The sequence below is a fragment of the Strigops habroptila genome, chromosome 10 (assembly GCF_004027225.2).
Source record: "Strigops habroptila isolate Jane chromosome 10, bStrHab1.2.pri, whole genome shotgun sequence".
NCBI classification, from domain to species: Eukaryota; Metazoa; Chordata; class Aves; order Psittaciformes; family Psittacidae; genus Strigops; species Strigops habroptila.
The window spans coordinates 25,621,553-25,640,999 of record NC_046359.1 but is presented as its reverse complement, the minus strand read 5'-3'; the positions used below and the strand labels follow the sequence as shown (position 1 = coordinate 25,640,999).

Sequence of the window (19,447 nt, the reverse complement as noted above, 5' to 3'; positions counted from 1 at the left end):
GCAAACCAGCCGACAGCCCCCCTTTTCTCCTCACAGCTCCTGCTTGCCTTCCTCCTCTGCTTTGCTGGGTCCAGGAAAGCCACCGCTCTCCTTTCACAGCGTTCCAGCGTCGAAAACGAGAAATTCCACTGAACGTGGCAGCACGAGGGAAGAAGTAAAATAAAACGGAGGGACGTCACCCCTTCTTCCTGAAGGAAAAACACGGAGCGCGAAGCACGGCTCCGTGCGCAGGGACCACCCGCTCAGGGGGAAAGCGCCGGAGCCGGACTCACCACAGCGGCCGCCACACACGCTCCCCACGGCAGGGCGGGAGGAGCGGAGGTCGCGGCCCCGCTGCCTCCCTTCAGGCGGCCCCCCGCGGGCGGACGATGGTGGTGGCCGGACCCAACCGCCGCTCACTCGCCTGTAGCAACCTCCGCCCCTTACCGCGGCCGTGGGGCGGGCCCAACCTTTGGCGGGTGCCGGAGCACCCCGGGGCGCCCCGCCGGCCTTTCCCCCGGCGGCAGCCCCGCATGCGCGGGCGGGTAGGGGGAGGAAGCGGGAGAGCACCAAATTCAAATAGTGCTGAGGAGGGAGGGGAGAAGACTGGGGGAAGGAGGCAGCCGGGGGGAGCGGAGCGGAGCGGAGGAGGGAGGAAAGAAGGGAGGAGGAGAGAGTGGGAGGGGAGTGTGGAAGACTCTAAGGGAACGCGGCAGAGGCTAGGAGAGGCGGCACGGCGGACAGCGAAGGAAGCCAGAGCTGTCAGGGGAAGGACAGGGCGGCTTCGGGCACCCAGGGCCGTAGCGCGGGGCAGCCGCCCCAGCCCATCCTCCCGCCGGCACCATGGTGGACAGGGGCCCCTTGCTGACCTCGGCCATCATCTTCTACCTGTCCATCGGGGCGGCGATCTTCGAGGTGCTGGAGGAGCCGCACTGGCGCTCGGCTACCGACGACTACAAGCGGCAGAAGACGGAGCTGCTCAAGCAGTTCCCTTGCCTGGGCCAAGAGGGGCTGGACAAGATCCTGCAGGTACAACGGGCGCCGCCGGGGCGGGGACCGGGACCGGGCCCGCGGGTGCCGGGTGGCGGCAGCAGGTGCTGCCGGGCGCCCCGGAGCGGAAAATACCGCGCCTTGGGGTGGCGGGCGGGGTGCTGCAGGCTGCAGAGCCGGTTGGCTCCCCGGGAACACCCGACCGTAGCTGCTCCCCACAACGCCCGGTGCCTAAAAGCTGCCCCTCGAGCGGGAGCGCGGGGAAACCTCTTAATTATCCCTAACTACTTAATGATAGAGTGATTAAATGGGTCCGCGTTTCCTTCATGTTACCCCCAGAAGTGGTGAAAGGCGGTCGGGGTTCATTTCGGTTTTTGCTGGCTGGTCGTGGGGCTGGAGGAGCGGGCTCACGCGCGGAGTGTGCTCCCGCAACGCCTCCGGTAGCCGTGAATGCAGCTCTTGTTTTAGCACCCGGGGTGGTTTCTTCTGCCTCAATGGGTCTTGTGTTATGAAGTGAAGCCAGGCGTCTTGATCCTGTTCTGTTTGGTCTGATGTCCTTCCTCTTCTCTTTTTTTACTTTATTTTCATACTGAATGCTGAAAACGTGCCTGGGAGTTGGGTGAGGGTCCCGAGGTCAGTCGGGGTAATCGGCTTGCGTGGAGGGATGCTCACAACTCTTGTGCGGTTATTCTGATTTCAGGAGAATGACTTCCTTCCAAGCCATAAGGAGTTGATAATCGTCCTATCTGGCAGAATACTTCTTCAAAACTAATTATTAATCAATAGCATCTATTAAATCATAGAGCAGTATAAACTTGGTTAGTGCCTTTTTATGGATGTGGCATCCATCAGAATGTGGTGACAAGAAATGGTGAACTATTAAAAAACAGTCTGCCCAGATATGTGGGGCTCCAGTGGTGAGAATGAGTCATTTGGGACTTTACTCCAGAAATGTTTATATTGACTAGATCTTCTGGTCATTGTGTTTTGGATTTCTTTTAAATTATTATTTTATATTTAAAGGCACTAAAAGTCTACTAAAACGCTAAAATACAGAAGACTGGGAAAATGGCTCATTAGTTCTATTGGTGTAATCAATACTGTGCAAGCTTAGAAGAGTTCTTGATCCTAAAAGTTTGTGGTTTAAATTATCTTTCTTCAGTTGGTAGCTGCTTTCTGTCTGCTCCAGATAGCAAAGCTTTCTGGTGGCAGTGTTCTTACTGTTACCATCTTAGTACCCTATTAAATGTGTTTTTGTGGTATAGAGTGGAATGTGTAGATAGAGGCTTGGTGTTATAAAGGGATGTTGGAAAATGAAACATATGCTGTTTATTGAGCATGCGTTTCCTGGAATCTTACTGAAATCTTATTCTAGGTTATATCCCAAACCTGTTCCAATATCCTCAAGAAAAGACCCTTATTTGGATTGGGATGAGTGTTAAGCCTGGCATGCTTAACTTGCTGCAGACAAAATGTGAATCTAGATTCTGGCTCAAATTAGGATGAAATTCATGTTGGTGTGAGGGGATCATTAGTTGTTTTGTTTTCCTGTGATCCTTATCACAATTAATCCTAAAGTGGCAGAAAGATTTTTCTTAAAATACAAAATGACAATGAAAAAAATATTGGGCTGTTCATTAAAATGAACTGTAAGATAGAGCACGATGTAGAATGGGACTGGATGCAGAAACAGTGAGGAGAAAAAAGTAGTAGAAGGTGAACTATGGCCAAATCAAGATACTTGGTTTAAGTATCTCTCCACAACACAGTGTGGAGGACCTTTCCTCTTTAGTGTGTGTTAGTTCCTGGTGATAGTTTCACATTCATGTGATTCCAGTTTTGCCTTTGTACTACTTCCAATCACACCTTACTTTCCATGTCCAGTCTTACTGGTCTGATGATTTCTCATAGATATTCTGTTGTTGTCTTAAGCTCAGGTTAGCTAAAATGTATGTTTTCCCTTGCTCTTATTTCACTCTTACCAGTAACTGAAAACTTCACTCTCTCTTTTCTTCCAGACTTGTAGTTTTGTTCCTGTTCCTTCTATGTGAGAAGTAATTGAAAGAAGGACGAGTGGCATTTCTTATAGAGGAGGATGGCAAGGTGAAATCTAGCCCAGCTGAAGCTAGCTGGGGTGGGGGTTATCATGTAAGGACATCAGGATTTCATCCTGAGTGAACTGTAAAGTGTATCAGGAATAGTCTTTGTAGTTGTCCGTCCTCAACCAGTGTATGCCACTTCTGTAGTATTCTGCTGAATCTTTAGCACATTGCTAACATCTGTTCTCTTTTGGCAAATCCCAATGATCGTGTTCTCATATTAAACCTCCAAATACATGCAGAATGTTGTTGATTTGAAAATGTGCATTCCCATCCCCACCTGTGTTTTGCTCCTGTGAACCTCTTTCTTTAGCCTCTTCCATGGACTGCGCGAACTTATTCTTAGGATTTTGCATGATTTTACTAATTTCTCTGCTCTTGTCTCTTTAAATATTTTAACTTATCTTTAAATTACATTCAGTCTTCATCTTAGAGCTTTTTCTCTCAGTCTGCTTGCGGTCCCCGCTGACACTCATGTGCCTCTTCAGAGCCTCATTGACCTTTTCTATTACTTTACTGATATTCTCTTTCATATCCCCATTTAAAACACACTGGACAAAGATCTACAAATATCACCAACTATAGAATTTAAAATGGTTATTGTTAGAATGCAAGGATGCCAAGAAATGTTGTGCTAGCAATACCAATTCTGTTTCCAGGAGCAGCCTGAAAGGTGACAAAGATTGCGTTATTCAGAGGCTGATCTCTCTGCTGCCCTTATTCCTCATCCAGACTTACGATAGCTGTAAATGCTATGGGAACTCTGTGTGGAATGGCTACAAAGATCTGTAGTGTCATCTTAACCAATTAAAAAGATAAGTAGGTTATCGGCACAGATTCTCAATTAATGTGCAAAACTACTATCTGTGTACCAACAGTTCAAGTGATTTATTAAGTGGGTTGTATTAGGTCAAATACTGCCTAGAGTTTGTATTCTGTAATAAAGATTTCATAACACTTTACAGTAGAAAGACACTCCAATAAATGTTTATCAAAATGTGTTTAGTATGCTTTCAGAAAACTCACATGCTGTGGTAGGATACGCTAAAAAGAAAGCCTTTTTCCTCAGTCCTGAGAAATGCCTAAAAATAAACTTCTTAAAAACAGCTTTTAAAAAGTCTCTTGTGACTTTTTAAAACTGATGATTCCATTTGCTTTTGATTATTTTAAATACCATATTAGTTAGTATAAGTAGTAGAGAAAGCACTTAAACTCTTCTTGGAGTAATGTTATGTAGACCCTGATTTTAAAGGTGACTCACTCTGGATGGTGTATAGGATGGTTGCTGTCTGCCCAAGCTCTTCTGGATAAAGCTGATTGCTTAAATGAAAATGTGACTGAGATGTTTCACATGACCATGCCTCCAAAGGCACTCAGACACAACCATGCGTTGGCACAAGAAACTATGTAATCTCTCCTCACTAAGTACAATTACCTTGGAATAAAATGTCTTATGACACTGGAATATCTACAAAAATAAACATTTGTAATAGTGATGTAACTGCCATATATATTGGCATTGTGGAACCTTGAAAGTAGTGTAATACCTCTGTCTGTTGATAAAAGTCTATGGCTTGTCCTTGCCACTTGCTGCTGTGGGACAAAGTCCTGGGACTCTTTAGGAAGAGGGGGAGAAGGCAAAGATCCACAGTGATGACACTTTTGCCTACCCTGTTGTATGAATGAGGTTTGGAGAGTAATGCAAATGGTAAGGCAGTTCAGTCATTTCACTCTTCTCCAGTTCCTTACTTTTACTCTTTATTGCTCCATCCTGATTGTGAAACATCAGCTTAATGATAAAGGAGCTATTCATGCAAGGAGGAGCCCTCTTGACCCTCATGTTACTGTTCATATGAGCAAAGGTTAGCCAGCACTGGGCCACATCTTATTTACTTGGAAATCCCTTTTACTGGCTCACCAGAGTCATCAAAAAATCAAATGCTTCCTATTAATAAACATCAAGAGTGATGAAAAGAAAATGAAGAATCTAAAGGAAAGTGAAAATGGCTACTTTAAAACAGAGCAATAAAATGAAAAGAGAAGCTGTTGGCTCCATTTAGGAGACGCAGACAAACATACTGTTTATGAGAACAAAAAATTGAGGTCTTTATTTGAAAAACATAGAAGACTCTAAACGGGCCTCAGAGAGAACTTTAGAAACCTAAATGTTTAGTTTTAAAGCCCAGTGCTGTGAACAAACATTTAGAAAACTTTTAAGGAAAGCTTCTGCTGGGATATACATGGCACACAGGACGTTTATGCTAAAGGAAGTAACAGTCAAGTGGCTTAATAATAATTTTTCCCCTCTATTTTTAAAGTCAGGATGTCTTCTCCACTCACAAATATAACAGGTGCATTTACAGGATTTTGGTTTGTGTTAGAGGATGGTGAAATTTGCTTCTAGACTTGTTTGTTCTTGGAATTTGTCAGTTATATTATGAAACTTTAAAAATACTCTCTGATTCTGAGCACTTTTTCCCCACAATGCTTTACTTATAAGCTGCTACTTCAAGGTTTGAATCTACGTGCAATACTATTGAGAGAGTCTGCAAACTATAGTTTTCTTTAAAACTTGAGCTAGGTTTTAAATTATTTTTGTTAGTTCAACATTTAATAAATTTATGGCTTTTGCGTATGCTTTGTAACATGATTTTTTTTCCAGTGTAAAGTTAATATGAACAGATTTTTCATAATCTTTCCCTTTCCCTGTGTTCTTCAGGAGATTCTAAGGTACTAGGGTTTGTTTGGTCTTTAACTTCCTGATCCCTTCCATCTAGGGTATTCCTTTGTTGGAATGCCACATGAGCCGCCTCGTTCAATACCAAGACTTTTGTATGGGCTTAATGCAGTAAAGCTGAGCAGCTATCAGAAATGGACAAGTGGCTGCCGATGGAAAATGTTTGACTGCAGAGTTGTTAACAACTACATCTAACACATCTTTGCGGTGCAAATTAAGGCTTATGCCTGAGAAATAGGTATCGGTAGATTTTTCAAACGTATATCTTTAATTACTGCACCTACAAAGTTCAGAAGGGATGAACTGAGATGAAAAATGTAGGACCACTGTCCGCAGTTCTCTGGGGCATCTCAGGCTATGGCTCATGGATATTGCCACTGCAGCATTAGGAGAAGAAAACTGAGGACAGGCAGTACTATGTTATTCCCCAGCTTTTGTCTGTGTGCTTCTACATGCAAACTCAAATGTAAGCAGGCATGCCTTTCTGTGTGTGGGTTTTTGGTTCGTTTTTTTTTTCTTCTTCCTGTTTAACCATTAAATTGTTTAAACTTTCTTGGAACATAGTTAAACAAAGCTGATAATGCATACAGTGCAACTTTCTCTGCTGATAGAGCAATAGCAATCGATCAGAAGTTATCATTTTCCTGCAAAAGAAAGCCTATGGGTATTTCCTTTTTCCTGCAATGGACTTAATCCTTGAGTGCTTGTAGTATGTTGTCCTGTTACTTTAGGACAGAACATTTGTATTATCTGACATGTTACCTTCTGCTACTAGGTGTGTTTTCTGGCAGGCTCTGCTTTAGAGGCCGTGGCATGCAAGAAGATTTGCAGGTTATCAATAGCTTGTTGTCCTAAAAGATCTTGGAACTCCTGCTTTGGTTCATAGCATATTTATCATTATTGCAAGATACCTTCTGTAGCCAGTGGAGATACAGTGCAATGATGACTTTGTACAGATTTCCTTTTTTAAAAACAAATTGTTGTTTTGTTATTAATACTAATTAAACAAAATTTATTGTTTCGTTTTTCTCTGAATGCCGCTGACCTTCAGAGCAATCACATTTCATGCCGGTGCTCCAAGTAGATGTCAACATAGTAACATGGAAGCAGAAACAAGCTGGATTGCAAGTGGCAGTTGATAATCTGATTAGCAGGGGAGCACATGAGAATACTTTTGCGCTTTGGTGCTGTAAACCTGCTGATCACAGTGCCTGTGTTTGCAGGGATTTTATTTGACTCTTGTGTGGTCCTGTGGATTGAATGCCTATGAGTAAGTGGTTAAACTTCAGAAGAAGTTTTGTTTAGTCCAAAATTAGTTCAGCTCATAAGCTCAAGAGAGGCATGCTTAGGTGCAGATTGAGCCCTTAAATTATGGTATGCAATAGACACTCCGCAGTTTTACTAGCTCTGTTTATTGAAGGCATGAGTTAGGCTTGAAGGCATAACTTCATCTTCCTTATTTTTTGTCCTCATTCTGGTTCAGGTTCCTCAACAGCACTGCTGGTTCTAGTGTTACTAGATCTTTAAAACACCAAGTTCTTTAGCAGGGAACTTCAGATTGGCAGTTTTTTGTGTCCACCCATGTTAGTTTATTATGTCTTTATGTTAGAGTTCTTAGATATTACTTAGTTATGTACTTACCAACATTTTAATTGTAGGCAGGAGAGATGCCTCCTAGGCATGCCTTGCCCTAGCAGCTCTATTTACAGTCAAATCAGTAAGGAAGTTATAATCTTTTTTTTTTCCATTGTGTTGTGTGAACTCCTGTGGATCAAAAGCACCATTAGGTGCAAAGTAGCTTCTGAAATGTTTTATACTCAAACCTTGTACACTGTTTTAAGAGAAAGAAACATGAATGATGAAAAGGGAATCAGAAACTAGTAATAGGTTATATATGATAGCCTCTAAATCTGAAATAAAGTTTCTTTTCTTACAATAGGTCTATCTGTAGTGTTTCTTCTGATGGACCTGTCTTGTTAGCCCTCTATTGTGGGATCAATAGTTGTAGATCAGCCCATCTGTAGGACTATATTTCTGCCTTAATGAAAAGGTGGTCACGGATCGTGGTTGAGCAAACTGGCAAAGACTAAATTGACATTGTTTTGTGCTGGCATCTTACAAATATTGTGTAAGTAGGTTCTAACTGCTGAGAAACAAAACCCAGACCTGTGTGTCTCTTGAGGTTGCAACAGGTGCAAAAAAGTTCCAGTTGGCCCTATCACAGGTCTCTGAACTCTGATCCTTCTTAACAACAAAGATCGCAGTTATTTAACAATATTTGGACTTTAAGTAATGAAATTGTCAGATAATGACAGCGAATGAGTGATAGCTAATGGAACTTGAAGACAATTCTGTAAATGGTTGTGAAAGTAGTGAGGTAGAAAACATAGATACAGTACAGTATTCTTGGTGGCTTGGCTAAAATACCAAATTCATCAGTGATGACTTCTGTGTGTGACCTACAAATGTTACCTACATTTGTGTAGCCTACGCAAATGCTCATATTGCTGCTCCTCTTTTCTACTCCCAGTCCACTGAAGGGAGCAAAAAAGCTTCGGAGGAAAGTTGCTGAAGAGTCATGTGTAATCTGTCGTTAGAGAAACAGCAGCTGTAGGTATTTTGATCTGGCCTATGAGGGAAATGAGGCTGATGAGCCTCTTCCAGGCACCAAAGAAGCAGGGGAGGTGTTTGGAGCCAAGCAGCTGTATAAAAAGAGAAGGGGTCTAATCAAATTCACTGGTGGCACTGACTTCTGTCTTATTTTTTCTTGCATCAGTCTGGCGGGAACCCTCAATACCGCATGCTCAGCTGTTACAGTTCCTGCTAACCAGCTTCACAGACTGTAATGCAAATATATTGGAATCAAGTTAAATAGTTGAACTATGATAACTTGCCAGTTAAGTTAGAATTTCAACCTTCAGGCTGTGGTGTGTACGTGACTGCAGAATGACAGAGGGCAGTTCTGTAATCAATGCTTGCCTTGCTGGCATGAGGGTTTTTGAAGGGTACTGGAATTCATGCTTAGAAAAATCACTCTTTCTTACTGCTGTCAATGCACTCTGAAAGTTTTTTACCTGTGTCACTAATAATTTGCCCTTTTAAAATAATACTTTCATTTTTCAGAGTTAAATTTTTGGGGGTTTTGGGGTAGAAAGAGAAGGGAGAGGAAGAATGGAAAACTTTGAAGTTGCTTCTGTTGTAGCTACTGGGTTTGCTGCTACCTTTATTGTGTCTCTACATGATTTGTTGTAGTAATACTAGATTTTCAAGGCAGTATCATAGCTGGATTGTGATTGTAGGATAACCACTTTTTATGAAGTGCTACGTAGTCTCTGCAGGGTCCTAAAGCTGTCAACTTGATTAATAAAATGAGCATAGATGTCTTTATTGTATGTTTAAAAGCAGTAAAATATAGTTCACAGTCTGAGTGTGCCTTGGCTTTATTTCAATGTGTTTTAAGAATGCTTGCTCACCTCTGCTACAATTAGACAGTTGGTTATTTGGACAGATGTCCCCACAGCTGGCCGCTTGTTGTTTCCTAGCAGAGAAACACTTCAATAAAGTAGTTTCACACTAGGCATTGACTAGGTGCTTTCAGCGGAGTTTTGTGTATCTTAAGAAAAGCATCTCACTTCCTTGAGGTAACTACAGCTTTTCTGTGGTTTTGGTGACTGAGCTTCTTACATGCTGAGCAGCTTTTAATCTTGTGGTTTCTCTACTTAGCAATGTGCAAGTGCTTCCTCTGTCTCAGCTTCTAAGAAGGTAATAGATGCCTGCTGAATGGTTAGAAATGTCAGTTGCAGGGAATCCAGGCTAGGAAGGAGAAGAGTGTAACAAACAGAAGACAGCAACTATAGCGTTCCTGCCATCTGATCCCTCTTCCCTTTAATACAATAGCAAGAAGTTAGCATAGTGGTTTGGCTTTCATACATCCTCAGGGGTGGGATGGTTGAGAAGTGACAGAGCAGAGTCTGTTAATTACCTGCCACATGTCAATGCTGTAAATTACTTTTTGCCTTAACTTGACTTGTGTTAAATGTTTAGGAGTGGCCTGCAAATATATGGGAAACTGTATGAATCTGAAAATGTGCACAGTTTGGTAATCTTAAAGTTGAAAAGATTTTCAGTTGACTAAACTTGCTTTTTCACTTATTCAAAACACTGTCTACAGGGCATATGCAATGACTTGTTTGCCATCAGGTTTTGCCCAGGAGCTAAATGTGATACAGGACTGAAAAGAAGAATTATTGAAGCAGTATCTGCTCTGCTTTTTGTCAAAGTTATTGATTAGAAGCTCTCTTGGGAAGAAAGCCTCTTCTGTGTACTTAGTAATATGCCACAGAACATAATAAAATAGCAGAAGATCATATTCCAGTGTACTATGTTGCGCGTATGTCATTTTTAATGTTATACTATCCCTGACACAACCATGTTTAAGGAATAATGTAGTGCATAGACAGTTCTTACCAGCAACCGATGCTATTACCAGTTTAATTCACTCACCCCACAGAAGAAACAAGATAAACTAGTCAAATTATGCTGTTATTTATTTGAAAATATTTGTCCAGAGCAGCCTCCTGTCCTTCCCCAATCCTTCTCAGAGATCAGTCTTGAACTAATCTAGTGTTGAAGGGATTTATAGTAAGTAACACAAAATAATTTGTTTCAGGTTAAGCCCTGGATAAAGCTAAATACACAGTAACAAAAATCTTGAAGCAAATAGTGTTTCTGTGTCAGATTTTTCCCCTTGTTGCTCCTCTTAACATAAACCCATCACCTTGCCATTCATACAAAGCATCCTGTCTGTGTTGACATTGGAAGCCTGCCTTGCTTTGCCTCCTTCTCCTCCTGTCTGATGGACTGATACAGGAAGAAAGACAAGCTTGGTTGAGGTTATGTAAAGTTTTTGGTTGACCCCGCAAACTTTTTGTTTGTTTGGCTTAACAAGGTGAGTTAGTAGAGGTTCTACCCCAAAGTTAATAGCCAACAATGTGACTCTTTCTTGCTCCTGTTTTGTAGTTCAAATCTACTGCTCTACCCAAGTCTGCTCACTTTCACTTTTGTTTCATTAATTTGATGCTGCTATTTTACCAGCACCTGCTGCTTTTCTTGCCTTTTTTTTTTTTTTTCCTTTTGTCACTTGTGCTACCAGCACACTTTGTCAGCAGTTTCTAGTTTGTTTTCAGAGAAGCAATAAAATTTTGTATTGAAATTTGGGGGTGAAATACAAAAATGCTGATGAAACCAAAAGCCTATAACATTTTGGTCCTAGCTACTAAGAACCAAACTCCAAATAGTTCTTAGGCTGTTCTAACAAAGTGACTTTCTGTATATTTCTTATTCTGAAGCATGTTTTTAGGCATGGTTATAAATGAGAGAGAGCATAATATGCTTCTTAATGCAATGTTACTTACTGCTGCAATTCATTCACTGGGTTGAAAAGCCTCTTTAGGTCTCTGTAAGCAAAGTTTTCAAGCTTGGATTACCTGTGTTCTAACTTGTCCTAATGAACTATTCTTATACACTGAAAGCATGAGGGGTAGGGGGGAAGTTTAAAATGAAACTCAGCTTCCTCTTTTACTTCTTCTATGTTGTATCAAGGCGTTTCTGTCCAAATATTCCAATTTATACCCTTTTATGAGTGGGTGAAAATCTGCAGATTAATAAGATTGCTGGGTTGCTGCTTCTGGTCTTCAGGCCTCGTTTGAATGGGGGAGGGGTGGAGAATTGCAACACTTCAAAGATATGGTCCAACCTCTCCCCATCTAGCAAATGAATCTCAGTAAACTGTTTTTGTTGACGCTAGAATTGTTTTGGCTTAATTTAAACTACTTAAATCAATTTCAGCTAAACTGAAATACATTATTTTGGAAACTCACTGCTGCATGGGTTAGCATCTGCTTATGCAATTGGTACCAACTCTGTTGTAACAGTCTCATGTAAACACTGTCTGGTTCTAACCCTGCCTAACATAGGTCACCAACTGGTGTGAGAGCTTGATTAAACTCTTGACTCTTCTGCTTTCGCTTTCTTATCTCTAAAAGGGGGACAACAGCATTTTCCAAAGCCTTTCTAAAGGGGAGTTGGCTACATTAGTGACCATGTATGTAGTCAGATAGGAAGGAAACCTAATCTGCTATTGCAGATTATTCTAACATCTTAATTTCAGCTGATGTAACAGAAAAGCTGTTGAAATACTTCCCCCCTTCCAACCAAGGAAAAGTGTGTTACAAGCATATTGACTCAAAAGCCCTCAAAATTAAGCTGTGTTAATGGAAGCTATGAAATAGTCTGATAGGTCGTATTTCAAAATGAGAAATAAAAACAGCCAAAGAAAAGTTGGGACACTCAGCATCTGCCGAACAGCTGCAGTTCTCATGCAGCAGTAACCTTTAGTTAATTTGTCTTCAAAACATGTCTATGTGGAACTTGGGAAAGTGAAAAGGAAACAGTTGTATAATTGCATTAATCACAAGAGCAAGGGAATGCTAGTAAAGCACTGAATATGCTTTTCATCAAAATAGTTTATTAACTAGTTCATTAAACTGGAATTCTGTTCTGAAATTAATGGGGGGTGGGGGGAATCTATATCAACTGTTAAATCCTGTAATCATGATCTGTTACAAAGAAGTCAGCTGCCTCTTCAAAACTGCTAGTATTTACATCCACCGCACATAAGTGGAAAGGAGAAATAAAGTTAAGCACCATTAGTTCATTCAAGTATAGAATCTGCACATATCACAAATAGGTAAGCTTTAGCATACAATTCTGCAATGACAAAATAGTTCCAGTTAACTAATTTGCTGAATTATGAGTTTCACGTATTATTTAACTCTGCAGAAAGCCACAAAAAGGAAATAACCTCCTTGATCTCGTTCCATTAATATCCCTCACATTGTTTGTCCTATGAATTATGACTTCTAGGAAAATTAACTGCCCATGCTATACATCATGCATAAGCAAGTCTTAAACAGAGCATGCTGTAAAAATATTGACATGCCTCCAAAAGGTTAATATCCCTACAAATTATCACTTTTTTTCCAGAGGAAACAGTAACACCTATTTGTACTGCAGAATGGAAATGGAGCTCCATTTGTTTAAAAATTTATTATTTTTTTTTTAATGAACTCCTACTACCTAAGTCTCACTTGACTTCACATTTCATCCTAAAACTAAAACTATTCCAAAACTTGTGGGTTTATTGCAGAATTAATTCATTCTCTAATTACAATACTTTATCCTTAGTCTTCTTTTTCACACGTCTGGGCTGGGAGATCACTAATAAAGCATGCTGTTAGCTAGCTGTTATGGGAAAGAGAAGGTCATCGGCAGGACAGCAAAGGTTGGAAATGAGGAGAAACTTAATTTAGCTGTAATGGTTCAATTTGCAAAAAATACTGCACCAAACCCTCAAAATTCACCATGTAGCATCTTACAAGTGCTTGATTTCTGATCGAACAGTGGCTTTAAATTCTTCTGTGCTTTCTCTCAAGGGCTCAATTGCATGCTTGATTTAATTTCTAAGAATGAAAACTGCCAATGGGGCTACAAGAGAGTTCATGATTACACCTTTAAGATACAGAAACGTAATAAATATTTCCAAAGACCTGGCTGCTCACAGATTTCTGTAGACTAACATGAGCAGTGCTGGCTTGGCCTCAGCTTGCCTTGGTAAAGAAGAAGAGGCATGTGCTTAGGTCCAACCTTATTTGGGCTGAACATCCTTTTGCATCCTTATTTTTTAATTTTTCTGTGTGAAAACTGAAGCCTCAAACCTGGGGCATTCCTTTCAGTAGAGGTAGTTTGGGAAAGCAATGGGGAGTTTCCAGAAGGATGGAGGAAAAAGGCAAAACACTGAAATTGTTGCAGACCATGAAATCAATAAATATTATCCAAATCCTAGCTGGGCAGAGTACAACAGGTTTCCACAAACACACATGTACACAATGTGAAGACTTAGGTGTCTTTTGTCTGAAAATTTCTTAAACTGCCTGTTTTTAAAATGCTATTTTGTGAAATAGAGGTTTATGATGGATAACTTCAAGGATAAATGTAAGACTTGCCTTGCTTTTTACAAAACAAAAGAACAAAGACCTGCCCTTCTTCACTCTCCTGCCCCCCCCACTTGTGTAGTGTTTCTGATGCAGTCCTTGATTAACATTCTATTTTTGTTATCAACTGGAATATTTTCATGCAAAATTTGCTTAATCTGAAGAGGATAACTCTTGTGTTATGTTTGTAGCTGTAGACAATAGCCATCTGTAAATATTCAGTAGAATGGCTCTTTGTACAAGTAATGAGTACAAATTATCATTACAAAATCACTAATCTTGATTTGTACTTCTGTTAAGCATGGCCTTAAGATGAGGCTTCACAAAATCAGTTAGGGCAGTGTGTCCACTTTGTAGAACCACTCGTGTACTCAGTAAAGGAAAAGACATGTATTTTATGATGCTCGAGCCTTTTTTTAAAGACATTTAAAGGTCTTCCAGGAAAAAAAATCAATCACGCTGGTGCTGCTAAAGTTTTGGTGTTCTATTTATCAGTACAGTTGTATCTTTCCAAGTAATTTGTTTTACTCTCTAGCATTTATCTCTCACCTGCTCTGCATTGTGCCAGTTGTTAAGGAAGAACTGCAAGCCTTTGAACGGTGCCACAGAAAAGGTGAAATTGTTTACTCTTTCTCACAGCTTCTTTCTGAAGAACTTCTCTCTTATCTTCCTAAGAGGATTTCACTGTAGGACAATAATATGCTCCCCTGTGCATTATAATTTTAATAAGGATTTTGGATCAAAAGATCTTACCTATAACACCATATTCTAGAAATATTTACATTAAACTAGACCAATCATGTTAAGCTGGATCTTGGTTTAGACAGTGAAGTTTCTCTACACTACAATGCTGAATGCTTTGATTAAAAACTATTGCATAGGTAGAGAACCTGTTTATATTACAGCTTAATTTCACTCATGTTCATTAGTTTTGCCTTGTTCTTATATTAACACTGGGGTTTGGTTAAATGGCTTTTGTTTGTGGTCCTGTGTTGTAGTTTCTGATATGGTACAGAAGAAAGCAATCCTATCCCCTCTCAGGTTTTATATTTGCAGTACAAATTATTTTGACCCATAACAGTCGTCGTCTTCTTCTAGCCCTTGTCTGCCTCTGTTCTCATTTCTTGAAGGTAGATGACCAGAATTGTAGAAATAGCTGGCTAAATTTCATTGGTGCTTTGCAGAAATGACAGCAAGACATCAGGAAAGACATTTCTAGCATCTAGCTGTTCCTTCAAGTTCTTCCCCTTTTTTTTTATTGATGTGCTTCTGTTGTTGAGTTGCCTAAACTGTACAACTGGACTGATGAGATGTAATGAAAAAAAATGTATTCCCCTTGCATTTACTGCTGTTATGATACCACTTTTATGTCATTGAATGAAAAAGAAGAGCCAGAATAAATTGCAGTGGGTGACTATGACATCTTAAAGCTGACTTTAAAAATACCCAATTCTTGAAACATGGTTCTTCATTAAGATATGTTTCCTTGAAAAAAAAAGTAAAGCAGTAATGATTTAGTGTACAATTGGCCAGGACTATTTGCAGGCCTCTCAAATCAGCTGAGCAATAAATGCTTGAAAAAGGTGTTTGTATGTCAAAATCATGTCAAGGTCTGTAAAATGACCAGATTTACAGGGTGCCCAAGTGGGTAATATGAATGAAAGGTCTACTGCCGTCTTTGCTATGGATGCCAACAAATGACTTTAAAAGATATGGCCATTGTGCCAACTGATTGCTCTGTCATTACTTTTTCTTTAAGCTTAAAGCACTGCTGGAGCTTATCACAACCCATGTGCTACCTCTATAAGACTTTATCTTCTCTAAATAAAAATTGATGCCAAAACCTATATTACTTTTAAGGGCAATGAAGTCCAAATTCAAGATATAGAAGTTCTGGAACTCCCCTCTGAACTTCAGGCTAATTGAAGGAGAGATTCAGTTCATAGTATAGGCTGAAGGAGGAAATTCCGGAAACTAGGTACATTTTAAGCTGTATTTTGTTAGTCTGTTCTCTCTTGTGGAAGGCTATAATTGAAATAAGTCAGATGGTTTTCCAGTGGTTTTCTTTTACAGGCAGGCATTTTCTGTTGTTAAATCAACACCCTTTCTTGAAATGACTGCTTTTCTATTAATTTTCTGATACTGCGGAAGCTGGGAGTGTTGAGTGGTACATTTGTTCTCCACCCACTTGTTTGTCCCACTGGAGATAATTCTTCGGTCATGTCAATGGTGATTTTTTTCCCAAGTTATTTTCCACTAACTTTAAAACTCTCAGCCCTTGTTCTCCATGTCAAGGGATAATCCCTCCCCCAACAACAACAAAACCAACAACCAAACCACAAACAAAAAGCCCCAAACCTAAACACCCCACTTTTCCCCCCAGCAAAAAAGCCACCAAAATCAACACGCACACGCACAAAAAAAAAGAGCATTTGCATCTTGGGAAGCATCATGTCCTCTTAATTAGGTTTATTACTCAGCTGTTATTTTCCACGCAAAATTAAAAGATATCAATACATTTTGTGAAGCTTGTGTGGTGGGCATGAAGAGGCGATGGTGCTAGTTGTCAACGCTGATTGAGCAGGTAATCTTATTGCAATATGTTACAGCAATACTAAGACTGTTTCTCCAAGTAGAAGCAATCCTAAAGACTTGCTGTAGCTAGAGTAGAAATCATTGCAGTGATCAGCATTTGCACCTATATGAACCACTAAAATGGTCAGCAGATGAATGTCTGGTTTAAATTGTGGGTGGGAGGGCAGGGGGAGGAAGGAGAGAAGAATATTCAATACATCTATTTCTGGCACTGTAGAACTGCCCAAGATATTTCTCCTTACTTCTTCTGTATCCTGTTTCATCCTGCTCATGCTTTGTCTAATTTTAATCATCTTTCCAAGCAGGGAATAGCTGGCACAATTATTTACCTTCTTTATTTCCAAACAATAATGTGGAATTAATTTGGTTGTAGACTCACAAATTGTTTCCACTGGACTGTGTCCTGAGGCCTCCAGACTCATAAATATTAGCCACAATTAAATTATTATGAGTCTTTCAGGTTCAAGCAAGTACAAAGATGGTTCTTTACATCTCCTCTAAATTCATGATTTATTGCATGGCCTTCAGATAACAAGCTAAATCCCGGGTAACGCATATATCCTCTAGTAAAAACCTTTCTTCCCTTTCTTGTCTCTAACTGATTAGAGCTATTCTGGTTAATAAAATGAGATTGTGCTTGAAGAGCATGATTTGTCCTGCCCAATACGGGTTAATTAACAGATGCCTTTCTAAAGGATCATTTAGTCTGGTTAAATTATAATCGAAAGACAAGAAAACAAATGAACACTTAAGACTGGAATAACAAGTGTTCCTATCTGTGACAAATGTGCATTCTCTACCCTCATTCTTTTTGCCAACTAGGAAGCATGTAGAGTAAGAGAACACAGTGACAAGAAAAGATGTTTGTGCCTCTAGTACTGTCTTTAGCAAGTGCATTTGAAAAACTTTGCTTACAACATTTTTGAAAAATCCTGGATTCTGTATGCAGTAGTACACCAATCCATAGCAAGCATGTTCTTGTTTAAATCTTCTTTGTGTATACTAGTTATTCTGGGATTGGGTCGTGTGAATGTTGAAAAGAACAGCTAACTTGATGTAACTTCAGGTGCCAATAGGAATTCATTGGCTTATCCACAAGCTTTCTTTTTTGCAGAGATATCTTGGAGCTTACTTTTGAGCAGTTCCAGTTGGTTTTGAGATATTTCTGTGTTCTTCCTCAATTCTGAGCACCTAAATAAACCTCAGATGAAGCTTCGTCTGAGTTACACTAAATAGCAAATATTTTCCAGTGTCAAAGTATGTATGTAGGGTTAAGATGTTGAATGCTTTCTATTCCCTCTTCAAGCTCAGTCATGTTCTTTGAAGGACATAAATAGGTCTTTTTTCATGGCACAGAGTGATGCATTCAGTCAAGAGTTTTCCCTCTGCAGAAGACCACTTCTGTGTTTCTCTGTGTTTGGTAGTGTTTTGTATGCCTGTGTTTATTCTTCATCTTCAGGTGTTCTTACTAGACAGCTTCTTCTGCTTTCCTGGCTAATCAGTAAATTAAAGGAATCCACAGCTCTAATCCCTGGCTTTTTTCATAACATGCACTTAATTACCTTCATTGGAATCTGGTTTCAAAGTCCAGTACAAGATGATATATCCCAGTCTGTTCTTTCTCCATCTAATAAAGCTATCAAGGCTGCTTTCGGAAAAAAAAAAAGAAAAAGCTAGGAACACTTAAATCTAGCAATAAAATAATAATAATAAAAAAGTCAATAAAGAATTGTGACAAAATGGGCTTATTAAGAAACCAAGACCAAGATGCATGTAAAAAGCCCTTTGGGTGTGCTGTATTCGAAATTAATCGACACAAATGATGTCTGGTTTGTTGTCCTGTTATGTAGCAAAACTATGCAAAGTGAAAACCAGGCATGTATTTATGTGCATTCTTTAAATATCATGCTTAGATGTAGGGACACGTCTGTATGAAGTGGCAGGTGCCGGAGGCTCTATTAGGTAAAAAAAGGTATGCTTAGATGGAGGTCCAAGTTGCTGACACACGAAAGTAAAGCATAATGAAGGAAAAGCAGTAGAGTATTTTGGCTCTGTAATTTATTTATGCATTGAGAAGTGCTGTTGCATGAATAGAATGAAACACTGAGAAGTTACCTGGGTGAAAGAAGAATCAACAATATTAGTTAAACTTCCTCTGTAGAGCAAGTTCAATCTTGTTTTATAATCCTTCAGATAAAATGTGGTATTGGCAATGCATTTGACCTATATATGATACCTTTCTTTTTTGTACACTAAGATCCTGGTGGATCATTTAAAGTCACTTTTTTCAAATTTAAATAACTTTATTCTCTTAGGAGAAAAAAGAAACAGTGATATGTTGAAGCAGTTAAAAAGAACAGTTGATGAGAACTTAAAGAAGTTCTCCTTTCTCTGAAGACTGTGGAAAACTGACAAGATAACATTCTATCTGCTGGATCAGTAGGACTATAAAAATACCATCTCATTCTGGATTAAATCTTGCTATTACTGGGGGGGTGGGGGGAGGGAAAAACCTCCAATGGAGTGTGTAAACCCGATTTTGCCAGACTCTTTTTTTTCCCAAGTGGGAATTTTCAGAAGTTTGGCCTTTGATAGGAATTGTATTTTAAGACTAAGCTGTTGGCTGTAAAATGCAAAATATGTTTTTTATTTGCAGTAACACCTCCATTGCATTTATAAAATGGTTAATTATGACAGCAAGGGGAAAAATTGTCCCCTGCTATTTGTAGTTGATCTATGTAGGAATGTAAATACTGGGACTAACACTTGCTTTCCAGGCTTTTATTTTGATTTTTGTCCTAGTTCAACTGATGGATAGGGGGGAAGGAATCCTGCATATCTGTATTGATTTCTCTAGATTTTTGGGTAATATTCGTGTATGCTTTTGGTTAGGTTTATTATTTACATCTGTCAACATCAAGCATGAGGCTTGTGGGTTTTTATTCTTTTAGAAGTGAAAGTTAGTATTATTCCATCAATGACTAATTCCTATTTTT

General features: G+C 39.7%; 1 protein-coding gene across 1 annotated transcript in view; it reads left to right on the top strand.

The window, feature by feature from the left end:
* Positions 1-664: 664 nt before the first annotated feature.
* The window catches only part of KCNK5 (potassium two pore domain channel subfamily K member 5), a 35,736-nt gene continuing 16,953 nt past the window's right edge, over positions 665-19,447 (top strand). Inside the window, exon 1 of the mRNA XM_030499499.1 lies at positions 665-1,008. Within this exon, the coding sequence (XP_030355359.1) occupies positions 823-1,008 (186 nt within the window). The 5' untranslated portion in view covers positions 665-822. The remainder of the gene's footprint in view (positions 1,009-19,447) is intronic.